This window comes from Biomphalaria glabrata, chromosome 2 (assembly GCF_947242115.1).
Source record: "Biomphalaria glabrata chromosome 2, xgBioGlab47.1, whole genome shotgun sequence".
Lineage (NCBI taxonomy): Eukaryota > Metazoa > Mollusca > Gastropoda > Planorbidae > Biomphalaria > Biomphalaria glabrata.
Genome location: NC_074712.1, coordinates 9,504,507 through 9,519,167, shown reverse-complemented (window position 1 = coordinate 9,519,167; position 14,661 = coordinate 9,504,507). Strand labels below are relative to the sequence as shown.

The 14,661-nt window shown below is 35.9% G+C and overlaps 1 protein-coding gene across 2 annotated transcripts in view; it reads left to right on the top strand.

Annotated features, from left to right (window-relative positions):
- The window catches only part of LOC106060643 (dual 3',5'-cyclic-AMP and -GMP phosphodiesterase 11-like), a 148,389-nt gene that overhangs the window by 110,872 nt on the left and 22,856 nt on the right, over window positions 1-14,661 (top strand). For both annotated transcript variants that reach the window (XM_056019041.1, XM_056019042.1), the window contains exons 2-4: window positions 1,036-1,197; window positions 6,215-6,304; window positions 8,140-8,277. In XM_056019041.1, coding sequence (XP_055875016.1) covers window positions 1,036-1,197; window positions 6,215-6,304; window positions 8,140-8,277 — 390 coding nt within the window. The remainder of the gene's footprint in view (window positions 1-1,035; window positions 1,198-6,214; window positions 6,305-8,139; window positions 8,278-14,661) is intronic.

Below are 14,661 nucleotides of genomic sequence, written 5' to 3'. Positions count from 1 at the left end.
AAGTTTACATCGGAGCTCAAAACACAAAGCTCAAGTTGGCACAGTCCAGGGCAATCCGATAGGGATGTAGAGGACATGACGGATAGACCATCGTCTGCTCGTCTGTGTGTGTGGCGCGTTCGCCTCATCTGTCAAATGTGGCATTGTTTTCTGTCCAATTACCCGCCCCATGACGTCACACAGTTCGCTATTGTTAAAAAAAAAAAAAGTAGAATGTAGTAGAAGAATTAGGGAAATTTGAAGTAATAGGAAGATTAACAAGGGGAATTATCAGCTCTTTTTATCAACGCGAATAGAGTCCCCTGAATTGTTTGAATTACATTACTAAATATTTATCTGATGCTAATTTGAGTATGATATAAATCTTAACTCCACGGCTTTGAGTCTAACCAAATTTAATATAAAAACATAGGAATAGTTTAAACTTCCTGTTATTCGGTGTCTGTAGGACAGCGCGTGTAACATGTCAATATGAAGCAATCATATAATTTGTTGTATAGGCGGAATAGAGTCTGATGTAACCACGTGGATGACTGTGGTTGTTGAAGTTATAAACAGGAGAGTGAAAGTTGAAATGGGAGAGACGAGTGACTTGTATTTTTGTACGAGTTTTTTTTTTCTTAAAATGATCATTATTTCGTTAGTATTTCTGCATCAACAGTGCAGTGGAAAGCTGTGTATTTTCTGTGTATTTTCTGCATATTTTCTGTGTATTTTCTGTGTATTTTCTGTTCATGTAACTTCCATTCAAGTTTCGTTAATAGAAAAATTCTACATAAGAATTGCGCTACCAACGGTTTGGTTGTACTAGCTGTCTGTGGCTACAAGCCAACGATATGTTGTCAGAAGTGAAAGAAAGATCAACACTGCCTTAATCCCTTCGCTCTTGCTTATCTGTATAGATAGATAACACCCACACGCCTTTTTAAAAAAATGTATTAAATGTATTTGTAGTTAACTCTATCCCACTTGCGTGTATTTGTACTTGTCACTCTCCAGCATGTTAACTCTATCCCACTTGTGTGTATTGTGCAGGACCCTCGCTTCAGTGATGAGATAGACAAGAGAATGGGCTACAAGACCAGGAGTATCCTTAGCATGCCCATCAAGGACAGCGAGGGAGAGGTCATAGGCGTTGCCCAGGCTATCAATAAAATCAGTGCCAAGGACGAACCGTTCGATGAGCATGATGAAAAGGTCAGTAAGGTCCTACGTTATTCCCCCCCCCCTTTTTTTTTTCGTTTTGAACTTTTGACCAGGCAGTAAATCTTTTTAAATCCTCTATCTCTCTCTCTCTCTCTCTCTCTTTCTCTCTCTCTCTCTCTGTATATATATATATATATATATATATATATATATATATATATATATATATATATATATATGGGATATGGAAAGTGAAGTTAGTTGGCAGTGGAACCCCAAAACCGTGCCAATTGTGTACAACTATCTCTTGCCCTTGACAATTCAAGAAGAAATACATTTAAAAATACCAGTTGGAAAAAATCGGGGGGGGGGGGGGAGAGAAAGAAAGGGATATCTGGATGAATTTTACCATAATCGCCTTTTAATTCGAACTCATGGCTCAAGCCTCCTCAAGCGTTACCTCCGTGATGTCGAATGTGCCGCCTCAAGCCGACATTCTAACCACTCTGCCAGTGAAGGGCTTATGAAGAATACAGAGGATTGTATAGTTACCTATTGTTTGTTCCAAACTTACTTTCAAGCGGCGACCTATAAAGGGGACTAATTCAGCTAATACCACCTGACAAGTAACAGTTCTTTCCCTTGTTCGAGATACCACACAAAATAATTAATTACCAATAGTTAATTAACATTAGTTTTTTTTTTTTTTTTTTTCTAAATTGTTAAATTGGTTTTGTCGGGTAAAAGAAATAATTTTGAGTATTTTCAGCTTGATTTGAGATTGGGTGTGGCAGAAATAACGTGTACAAACGTTTTACCAGACAGACTGAATTGATATTCGTTTTGTAATAAGCACAGACAACGTAACACATTTCCTCAAATAAATATTTTGTCCTGTCTCCGTTGAAGAAAAGTCAGTATGAACTATGCTAATAATTCCCTTATGTTTAAAGTTCAGCTTTTTATTTTACAAAGACGTACATTGAGCTATTTGCCTAACAGAAAGAATTTAAACGAAATGTTATATGTATGTCTCGCTGTATGTAGCGACGAGAGCATGATGTAAATTCGTACATCTAGCCAATCAGATGTAATGATACATTTTTAACACAGGCGATGAAATGAAACTCGCTCTGTGATTAGTTAAACTCAAATGACTAAGGAACGGACCCTTTTTTTTTTATTCTCTCTTCCCATGTTAACACTTTATGTGTGTTGGTCTGACTCTTGATTCTTTAAGCTAAAGATAGAAACAAAACTGTTTTATTGGATCATTTTATTATGCTGTAAAACACAATTGTCATTAAGGATTCAGTCAATTCGCTCTTCACCCAACATAAACCTTGTAATTTTCAGCTTTAAGAATGATAAGCTCCAAAAAAATGCATAAGCGGAACTAATAATGTAGATCTTTTTTTTTTTTTTTTTACTTTAAAAGATAATGGTCAAACTAGAGTTTTCCCCGTGTGGCCAACGATTTAGTCATTCTTTTCTCTGTTATATACATCAACTGTTAAATTTCTAGGAGCCGTTTTTGAGATCCGTGTCCACCCTTCCAGGTTCTAAGAAGTTCTGACTTGAATAGAGGTATTGTAAACAAAAAGAATGTGGTGTGACTTGTTTTGCCATCATTCTATTTTTGTTAAAGGACTTCCGGTGAAAACGTGAAAATAAAATGGCTTCCAGTTGCTAGATTTAGATTTTAGTTGAAATCTTACCAGCAGAAAGTAAACTATAACGTTCATTGTTGTTTGGCGAAAATCAAAAACTGCAAATGTCGGGGAATAACTTCAATTTAGCTTAGTCATAACAAATAACTAGAGAAATAGGTTTTATATATATATATATGGCTACTAATGCATATCAGTGAAACTACTTGGACTCTCTACAGAGTTGCTTTAAATATTATCATCATACATCCTTAAGTCCTTGAGATGTTTAGGGCAGATGATGTAAAGGTTCTCTGTTCCTATGGCCGACGGTTAACGCCTGTGTCATGTGTCGAGCATAACTTTTCCCGACTAATGTCAGTTACCCCTTTGAGTTTTTAGGGTGGATTCATGGGCGTCCTGAAAATCCCGAAATTAAAATCCAGAAATTCAAATCTCAGTCATCGCACCGGGATTTGAACCCGAGAAGCCACCACGCTCCACCTTATCAATGCATGCTAGTGTTTTTCTTCCTTGTCCCACCTTTTGGTTATTTGATCAGTTTGATCTCAAAAACAAAAAAGCGCGCCAAAAATTCACCCATGCTCGCAATATCAGACCCCATTATCACGTTTTCATTGTTTCAACAACTTTCTTTTTAAAACCCAGAATCGGAAGGAAAAAAAATCTTGGTTTTCGATAAAATGTTTTTCTCTTTATTTAATTTATTCCAAGATTTTCATTTGTTTAAAAGCATTTTTGTTCTAAGTAAGTTTTTTTTTTCTTCTTTTCTATGGCGAAATGTTTTGATTTTGTGTTTCAATGCAAATAAGAAATAAAAGAAGGTAACAAAAAAAAAACCTCTATTGTTTCTTCAACTCCTCCCATGCTAAGAGATGCAACGCACTCTGGCCAAATCGATTCCAAGAGTAACATGTAAACTCGAATGTGTGAGAAATCGATTCCGATTCTGATAACTTTTAAACCGTATCGAAGTGAGGCAACGCTTACGCATCTGCTGGTGACTCTTGTCGAGTTTCTAGACTTATCTTGAGAGTTTCATTTCTGCATTTGGGGCAAGTCAATCTTCTTTAATCCTGACTCAATCTTCTTCAATCCTGACTCATTCTTCTTCAATCCTGACTCAATTATCTTATGATTCTAAAAAATGTGCTCGTTTTACTTTTCATTATTAAACTTAGCCAAATAATATCGAATTTAACACAAGTAATAGAACATAAATGGGGATCGGCTTTATCCCTGATCCCAGTAATCGTACTGTCTTTAGGAAAAGAATCTAAATTTTGAAATCGATTTTAAAACTTCTCGAGCACTACTTCCACGCTGTTATGGACTGTGGACAGATAACTCTGTACCCTTCTTCTGCCGCACTTGTCTCTTCTTGTTAATTCTCTCCCCACTTTCTAGTTCAAGTTTTATTTGGAGAAGGAAAAAAAATCAATGGCTAATTGGAGAACCAAAAGTGTGTCCACACAGACACGAACACACGCGTACACTTTCAGGGCATTGTTTGTGTTTTTGTTTGACTTGTTTTCAAGTCAGTGTTAGGTGTCGCCTGGGTTGATTTGATTCTATGTTGAAATACTTGACATTAAAATACCTGCTAAACATGGCTATGGAGTTATTACAAGTATTTGATAGTCAACCAAAGCGGATAAATTTCTTTGAAATCAACATTTTCAAAAAGTGAAGAGCTTCTTTCTTCATTACAGTGCCTCTATTGAAGTCGCACATTCGGAGTGGGCGAAACCTTCTGGGTTGGTGGACTCGATTCTCGAAAACGGCTCTAACGATTTTCCTAGAAATTTGACAGTTGATATATATCGTTGAGAAAACAAATACTAGTTCGTTGGCCATGTTGGGAAAACTCTAGATTCACTGTTATCATTTGTTAAAGTATAATAAGAAAGAAATTTAAATAAAAAAATATTTATCTTGATCCAACTTACTGTCTTCGGGTATTTCTGTGTGTAGGCAGTATTGATTCAAAAGTGTTTTAATTCATATTTAGGAACATTTTAAGCACCGTCTTTTAAGTGTATGGTCTAGATCAGTGATTCCCAAAGTGGTCTATATAGACCCCCAGGGGTCTACGAAGACTTCCAAGGGGTCTGCGAAAGTGAAAAAATAAATTGGGGGTCTATGAGATGTCTACGGGCGTCTACGAACACAGATTTCATTTAAGCAGGTCGTGACTTTAATTTTCACATCCCATTAATGTAATTCTTCATAATAATATATAATTTATACCTTAGTTAATCATTTAAATATTTATCCTTCTATTCAAAAGAAAAATTGTTGTATTTAATTTCAATAATTATATAAATACATGTAAGTAATCTTTAGCAAAAAGTAATGTAAGCTGTATAGCGTTGATTATTTAAAATTGTACATTTCTTCCTAATCAAACATGCCAATAGCCTTTTTTATGACGATATGAAACTAAGTACGCTGGAGGATCATCTGATAAAAAAATTGAAAAACTTTCAAAAGAGACCCACATCTTCAACATCATATAGAGAAGATGGTTTGTGGGCATCTTACAATATCTGTATCTTATAGCAAAATTGGTTTAAATTTGAATTTTATCAATTTAAAAAAAACCGATAGATCTCTATAATTTAGTATGTAGCTTTAAATTACTTTCTCACTTTTCAACTCACTACAGATAGAAATTAGTTTTTAAAAAAATGTTGAATTTGAAAAAAATTTGCAAGTAAAACAGGGGGTCTACCGAAAACCAGAAAACTTGACAAAGGGTCTACGAGACAAAAAAGTTTGGGAACCACTGGTCTAGATGTTAAGGCTAATCATTGGAACATCACAACGTCTAGTAGATTGAAACATTCACTTAGACAGATTGTTTCTCTCCCTCTCTCTCATTTTCTCTATTTGATGCTTTTCTTAGAGCTCTATATAAGAAAGTATCAACCCTGACTGGGTTAAACTGCAAAGTTCTAATAAAAACAAAGTGCTGTTGACGGTCTTTGACTTGTAGCACCAAACTGCTGGTAGACAATTAACCCTTTGTAGGCTGCAGTATATCTTAACTGAAACGTGAAATAACTTGAGTAACTTCTTTTGTGGAACAAGTCTAAATAGAAGTTTTTACAATTAAAAAAAAAATCATCTTGAGATCAAATGAAATCAATGCAGTAGGCTTAATGTAATACAATAAAATGATATTTTGAACAAACTCTAACTCACTACAATAACACTTCTTTTCAGTCTGGCATTCTGAAGTCGTCTAAGACAGCTGACGTCAATACGGTTTATCTTGCATCAGTCACAATCAATCACTAACCTCTTCCCACCGTCACCATAGAAACACACTTGCACACTTAACAAATGTCAAGTTTCTTTATGTTACAGTTGTTGTTTGTTTTTTTCTTCAACAGGTGTTTGGAACTTACCTGGCTTTTTGTGGAATAGGTTTAAAAAATGCCCAACTGTATGAGAAATCTTTATTGGAAAATTTTAGAAATCAGGTATGGATGTCCTAGTTCTTTCTTATCCAACACTTAGCACAAAGCTTCAGAAAGACAAAACTTACCTTAGCAGTAGCGTAGCAAGGAACTTGTGGGTCCGGTTCTAAGAATATATGTCCCTCCACCCACCCTTTTTTTCCCGTACGGTGAGTATTATGAAAACCAAATCCTGTATGTGTTAGTACATGTACAAAAAAATGTCTTTCCAATGCAGGAAATAACTTTTACTGGTAGTTCTGTCCTCACACTCAGCGTAGTCATACTTGGTCGAAATTGGATACATTAAATTTCTTACTGAATATTTTTTCTATTTTTTTTCAAGGCTCCTTGTGGGCCTTGAAGTCCTTCACGCCATGGTTGGTACGCCTCTGTCCGTGAGAAGGTTTTCTAACATCCTCATCCTCTGTCCCTTGACTTTCGTCGTAGCGGTGCTGTAGAGGTGCTGTGACATTCTCTGACATTTGTCATCCAATCGCTTCTTTTTTTTTTTTCTGCCTCTTTTTCTTTCCTGGCACTGTTTCCCTGTAGACATTTTTGGAGAGCCCCAGTGGATATCGCTTTATGGCCTTACAATCTTAGTTAACGATATGTGCTAAAAGTAAAACTCATCCACCACAGATACCGCAAAACAAAAAGAAGTAGCCTAATCAGTTTACATGTCTGACAAAATATTTCTGACCTATTTAATTATTTTGTATCCAAGACTTTGTGTTTTTTGTAAGGTGAATGGTTTTTTTTTGTTTTTTTTGTGGTTAAGAATAGTGCAGCGTTGAACGTAACTCCGCAGAGCTTTGACTGAACGAGTTTGACATAGCAGGTCTAGATCTAGCTTTGACTGAACGAGTTTGACATAGCAGGTCTAGATCTAGCTTTGACTGAACGAGTTCAAACCCTGCCCGCTCCCACCCCCCGTCGTCCCGCGGGAGGTTTGGACTAGGAAGTAAACTATCTTCAACTCTGAAGGAACATCCGAAACAAGTCAAACATTTTAAATCAAGCTGTTTTCTCACTCACGTGTCCTTTAGCCATCTCTGCATTATCGTCGGTAGCTTGCTTCCTGTTTACTCACGCATTCACTTACATTTATACATACATTAGGGCCTGCCTTAAGTAATTGAAGGCCCTAGGCAAAGTGAATAGGTTGGTCCTAAATAATTTTTTTTTAATGACTGAAATTCTGCAATGAATGAACCAACAAATAAGTTCAATTCATATAACGCCGACAGCACGAATGCACTTCATGGACGAAACAATGGTCTTCTAACATCTGTAGTCTAACAAGTAGATCTAAACAATGGTCTTCTAACATCTGTAGTCTAACAAGTAGATCTAAACAATGGTCTTCTAACATCTGTAGTCTAACAAGTAGATCTAAACAATGGTCTTCTAACATCTGTAGTCTAACAAGTAGATCTAAACAATGGTCTTCTAACATCTGTAGTCTAACAAGTAGATCTAAACAATGGTCTTCTAACATCTGTAGTCTAACAAGTAGATCTAAACAATGGTCTTCTAACATCTGTAGTCTAACAAGTAGATCTAAACAATGGTCTTCTAACATCTGTAGTCTAACAAGTAGATCTAAAATCTAAACATTTAAAGTAGGGTTTTAGAGCGAGGCTAGTTGATATAGAATTTTGCTGTTTTTCTTTTGAGTCCAATTACAGGCTCTAGGCGGTTGCCTAGTTTGCCTATGCCTAAGGCCAGCCCTGCATACATACAAACACATACCTATTATGTATACATGTCATTAATAATTTACTTACCAGCTGACCCGGAAGTAATTCTTAGGTTGATGTTTAAATTACCTTTTTTTTTTTGTTTTTTTTGTTCAGGTCTTGCTTGAGCTTGCTCGTTCGATCTTTGAAGAGCAGAGGAACGTAGCCAGCCTGATCCGGAAGATCATGTCCAATACTCGACACCTGCTGCGATGTGATAGGTGCCAGGTTTTATTAGTGGAAGATGACACTAAGGTAGTTGTCAGACTTAGTTCATATTTAAAACTCTGCCATAAAACATTGCCCTAACTTGTTCATATTTAAATTTAGCCCTAACTTGTTCATATTTAAATTTAGCCCTAACTTGTTCATAATTAAATTTAGCCCTAACTTGTTCATAATTAAATTTAGCCCTAACTTGTTCATAATTAAATTTAGTCCTAACTTGTTCATATTTAAATTTAGCCCTAACTTGTTCATAATTAAATTTAGCCCTAACTTGTTCATAATTAAATTTAGCCCTAACTTGTTCATAATTAAATTTAGTCCTAACTTGTTCATATTTAAATTTAGCCCTAACTTGTTCATAATTAAATTTAGCCCTAACTTGTTCATAATTAAATTTAGCCCTAACTTGTTCATAATTAAATTTAGCCCTAACTTGTTCATAATTAAATTTAGCCCTAACTTGTTCATATTTAAATTTAGCCCTAACTTGTTCATATTTAAATTTAGCCCTAACTTGTTCATAATTAAATTTAGCCCTAACTTGTTCATATTTAAATTTAGCCCTAACTTGTTCATATTTAAATTTAGCCCTAATATGTTCATAATTAAATTTAGCCCTAACTTGTTCATATTTAAATTTAGCCCTAATATGTTCATAATTAAATTTAGCCCTAATTTGTTCATAATTAAATTTAGCCCTAACTTGTTCATATTTAAATTTAGCCCTAACTTGTTCATAATTAAATTTTGTCCTAACTTGTTCATATTTAAAACACAACTACAAAAATATAGCTTTTTCGTAACTAACTTCTCTGCTTTTAATAATCAAAATTTTAACAATTTTATTTAAAAAAAAAAAAAGGGCAGCAAAGATTACGATTACTGAGAAAACTGTCCTCTTTTAATGCTAGTGAAAAGGCCTTAGCTGTGTTTTATCACGCTCACATCTGCAATATTTTAAGTTTTTATATCACTGCCTGGTATGGCAATCTGAGCATTAAAAATAAAAATAAACTCCATAGAATCCTAAATGCTGCTGGTAGAGTCATTGGCAAAAAACAAATCCCATTTGAGCAGCTGTTTGAGACAAAGATCCATAAAAAAAGCTAAAAAGATTCTAGAAATAAAAAAAAATCATCCTTTTGGGTCAGGATTTTGTGATTTTACCATCACAAAAGAGATACGAGACACCGATAGCAAAGACAAACAGACACAAACACTCTTTTGTTCCCCTGGCAATCAAATCATTAAATAGAAACAATTTGATATAAACTTTTCACATGTAAATTATGAGCGAGTCTGGTGTGATTGTATATTTTGTTTTTTTTCTAGTTACAAGGTTTTGTTTGGTGTAATGTACAAATTGTAAGACAAATTTCCTTACGGACAATAAAGATATTATTATTATTATTATTATTATTGCAGTATTAAGCTGTAGGCTATCAATTTGAAATGACAATTAAATGCCAACAGAAATGTCATACAGATCTTTTTAATACACGCCTGATAACGTGTAAAATGTTGGGGGGGGGGGGGGTATAAAAATGTTATTTCAATTAATGACAAAACTTATATCAAAGCACTCTGGCTCTCTGTCTGTCTCTCTGTCTGTCTCTCTGTCTGTCTCTCTGTATGTCTCTCTGTCTGTCTCTCTTTCTGTCTCTCTGTCTGTCTCTCTGTCTGTCTCTCTGTCTGTCTCTCTTTCTGTCTCTCTGTCTGTCTCTCTGTCTGTCTCTCTTTCTGTCTCTCTGTCTCTCTGTCTGTCTCTCTGTCTGTCTCTCTTTCTGTCTCTCTTTCTGTCTCTCTGTCTCTCTGTCTGTCTCTCTGTCTGTTTCTCTGTCTCTCTGTCTGTCTCTCTGTCTCTCTGTCTGTATCTCTGTCTGCCTGTCTGTCTATCTCTCTGTCTGTCGCTCTGTCTGTATCGCTGTCTGTCTCTCTGTCTGTCTCTCTGTATCTCTGTCTGTCTCTCTGTCTGTCTCCCTGTCTCTCTGTCTGTCTCTCTGTCTGTCTCTCTGTCTGTCTCTCTGTCTGTCTCTCTGTCTGTCTCTCTGTCTGTCTCTCTGTCTCTCTGTCTGTCTCTCTGTATCTCTGTCTCTCTGTCTGTTTCTCTGTCTCTCTGTCTGTCTCTCTGTCTCTCTGTCTGTCTCTCTGTCTGTTTCTCTGTCTCTCTGTCTGTCTCTCTGTCTGTCTCTCTGTCTGTCTCTCTTTCTGTCTCTCTGTCTGTCTCTCTGTCTGTCTCTCTGTCTATCTCTCTGTCTGTCTCTCTGTCTGTCTCTCTGTCTGTCTCTCTGTCTGTCTCTCTTTCTGTCTCTCTGTCTGTCTCTCTGTCTCTCTGTCTGTCTCTCTGTCTGTTTCTCTGTCTCTCTGTCTGTCTCTCTGTCTGTTTCTCTGTCTGTCTCTCTGTATCTCTGTCTGCCTGTCTGTCTATCTCTCTGTCTGTCTCTCTGTCTGTCTCTCTGTCTGTTTCTCTGTCTGTCGCTCTGTCTGTCTCTCTATCTGTCTCTCTGGCACAAATCTTGTATATGTTATGTCTCCTACTTTCCAGTCTCGGAACACATGTGAATCAAAAAAAAAGTAAATTTTGAAAGAAAATCTTTAAAAAAACAAAACGTTTATCTTAGGGAAAGAACCGCACAAAAAATCCCTGAGTCGTATCTCAGTATTGCAGGAATAAGCTCATTTTTATATAAAACAAAATTAATTATTACTAATTGGTTAACAGTTTTATTTGATCTTTGATATTGTCAAAATTTCAACTTTGTCCGAGAATGGGAAGTGGGAGAAAAAACGTGTAAAAAACGTGTACAAAACGTAATAAAGGGAATACCTCCACATATACAGCCACATCTCTCAATATTCCATTCCCTTCCTTTTTCGATACCAAACATAAAAGGATTAATTACTAATGTTTTTTTTATTTTGATTTCATTTGTTGATTTATTTATTTTTTACAACACATAACTGTAGAGGTTTTAACTTGATCTGAGTAACAAAACAAAACAAGAATCAACAAAAATAAATGTCCAGTTAGTTAATTTACTATTGGTTATTAATTTGTTTGGTATCGAACAAGGGAAAGAAATCGTACTTGTCAGATGTGGTGGTATAAGTTGAATTAGTCCCCTTGAGGAAGCTTGATCACTAAGTGAAAAAGTTTTGTTTTGTTTTTTAATGCATTTAAAAAGTTGTCTCGGTATTGGTAACATTTACCCACAAACGCCCTTCTTCCTCCCCGACCCTCCATTTCCCCAACTGGTAGTCACGTGATAGGATCAGAGTGTAGTGAGAAAGCTAAAAGCATGAAATTGCGCTAAACAAAAACAATTGTTAAAAATATTTCTAATCGCACAGATTTATTATTGTCGGTCTAGATGTATTACATATTTAACCACGTGACTGATCGAAACTAATTGATATTTCTTTTATTAATTTTTTTTTAATTCATTTTTTTTATGCTTTTATTATTTTTTACTTTACTTGCTAAACTCAGTTCTGTTGATAATAACTTAAAGCATATTTCTGCCGTAATCACAACAAAACACAACGACAGAAATGATGTTAATGTCATGTTCTGCCCATTTGTTTGTGTTTTTTTTTTTTTGCTGTTTTATTTTTTTTGGAAGCATCTACCCATCAGACGTTTGTACTTCCTGGTCTCTGCTGTTCTCTGGTGCTCAGACCACTGTGTGTGTGTGTGTGTGTGTGTGTGAGTGCTTGTATTTTCTTGAGTGCCAAACCTAATTACGTTGCCTTGGATTGCCTTTACGGAATGACCAATCGTCTTGCTCTCGTTATTGGGTCAGAATGGTCTTTCACAAACGTCATTTGGGATTTTATGGGGAAACGAAATCTCAGGGCAAACATTAGGGCGGCGACTTAGTGGGCCTCGTTATAACTAGTCAAAACATCGATGCAGTGGCAGTCACCAGATAGCATCACAAAACATCCCAGTCTAGACCAAAAGATAATCACAAAACATCTTTGTCTAAATCAAAAGATAATCACAAAACATCTTTGTCTAAATCAAAAGATAATCATAAAATATCTCATTCTTTAGCTACTATGAGCACAAAACATCCCTGGCTAGACCAAAAGATGATCACATAACATCCTAGATCAAAAGAACATTCCAGGACAGAGGCGGCCGTAGCAGTGAGACACGATGGGCTGACGGTGGCAGAAGATTCTCTTTAACATGGGGCTCGGAGGTGCCCCATTTGGCTCCCCCAAATGCTGCCTCTGCCCAGGATTTATCAGAAAATCACCATAAAATAACACAGGCTAGAACAAATGGTCATCACTAAAAACATAAAAGGGGAACACAAAACATTCCAGACCAAATCTAAAGATGACAAAACATTCCAGACCAAATCTAAAGATCACAAAACATTCCAGACCAAATCTAAAGATCACAAAACATTCCAGACCAAATCTAAAGATGACAAAACATTCCAGACCAAATCTAAAGATCACAAAACATTCCAGACCAAATCTAAAGATCACAAAACATTCCAGACCAAATCTAAAGATCACAAAACATTCCAGACCAAATCTAAAGATCACAAAACATTCCAGACCAAATCTAAAGATCACAAAATATTCCAGGTCAGATCTAAAGATCACAAAACATTCCAGACCAAATCTAAAGATCACAAAATATTCCAGGTCAGATCTAAAGGTAATCACAAAAAATGCCAAGTCATAGCAAAAGGTAATCCCCAAATACCACTGGTCATATCAAAAGGTAATCACAAAATACCAGAGATTTAATAGAAAGATTATCATAAAACTAAGAGACTTCAGCCGAGCTAGCCTTAAACCTACAAACGACCCACTTTTTATGACCATAGATTTTTAAAGCCACAAACTTCTAAAGAACTGTATTTATTGAAGCTGTTTTTCTTACTGTTAATGTAGGTCAACCTTTCTTTTTAAATATTGCTAGATTGGGTAGTCAGGTGACTTAAATGTCAGTAGTGACCAGTCTGAACTAATTCATTTGTACTATTAGCATAACTGATAGCCTGAACCGCTGATGAACTAAGACCAGTGTCCTATTCAACTGATAGACCGACACCAATGTGACAAGATGTTAACTCCACAGTAATTAGTCACCAATGTGACAAGATGTTAACTCCACAGTAATTAGTCACCAATGTGACAAGATGTTAACTCCACAGTAATTAGTCACCAATGTGACAAGATGTTAACTCCACAGTTATTAGTCACCAATGTGACAAGATGTTAACTCCACAGTAATTAGTCACCAATGTGACAAGATGTTAACTCCACAGTAATAAGTCACCAATGTGACAAGATGTTAACTCCACAGTAATAAGTCACCAATGTGACAAGATGTTAACTCCACAGTAATTAGTCACCAATGTGACAAGACGTTAACTCCACAGTAATTAGTCACCAATGTGACAAGATGTTAACTCCACAGTAATTAGTCCCCAATGTGACAAGATGTTAACTCCACAGTAATAAGTCACCAATGTGACAAGATGTTAACTCCACAGTAATTAGTCCCCAATGTGACAAGATGTTAACTCCACAGTAATAAGTCACCAATGTGACAAGATGTTAACTCCACAGTAATTAGTCACCAATGTGACAAGATGTTAACTCCACAGTAATTAGTCTAATGTTCCTATTTCTCAACTAATCTCCGCTCTGTGAGAGTTCAACTTCATACAGCGATACCCGATGTCCTAATTATAACTCCCTCAGTGATGTGCAGTCCATTCACTGATGGTCTACAGGGACCTTCATTTATTCATCTATTCATGGTCTGTCCTTTAACTTGCAATACATAATAGACTTTGATGATACAGTACTCAACCTAAAGATGGAATAGTTTTGTTTTGGTTTTTATGTTTCAGCCGAACGCTGCCATAGTGATCTAAAATAAAGTAAAAGCTATACAGTTTTGAGACGATGTTTAAACTCCTTGAGAGTTCCTGGGACCTCTAGATCTAATAAATAAATATCTTTTTTTTTTATGTCGAGGGATTGATTTTTTGTCCCAATGCGTCAACTTATCTACCTTGGTAAATTTGGTGCAGTTAGGATTTCAGTTTGATCCTCCATCTTGTATTTGTACAGTGGTGAGATGTACATAAAAGACTTGGCACTTCATAAGACTTTATGCACACACTGTAAGAAGAGCTCATACTTATGAGACTTTGTGTTTCCTTTTGATTTCCTCTAAAGAAGTTTTTAGATCTAGCTCAACAAGAAGAATCTCAAACAATGAAATCAGAAAAATCAATGTAATCTGTCTTTCCCACCTCTCTCTCTTTCTCTCTCTCTCTCTCTCTCTCTCTCTCTTTCTTTCTTTCTCGTTCCTTATGTCTTTCTCTCTTTTGTTTATTTCTCATTAATCTCCCTCTTTCACTCTTTTTCTCC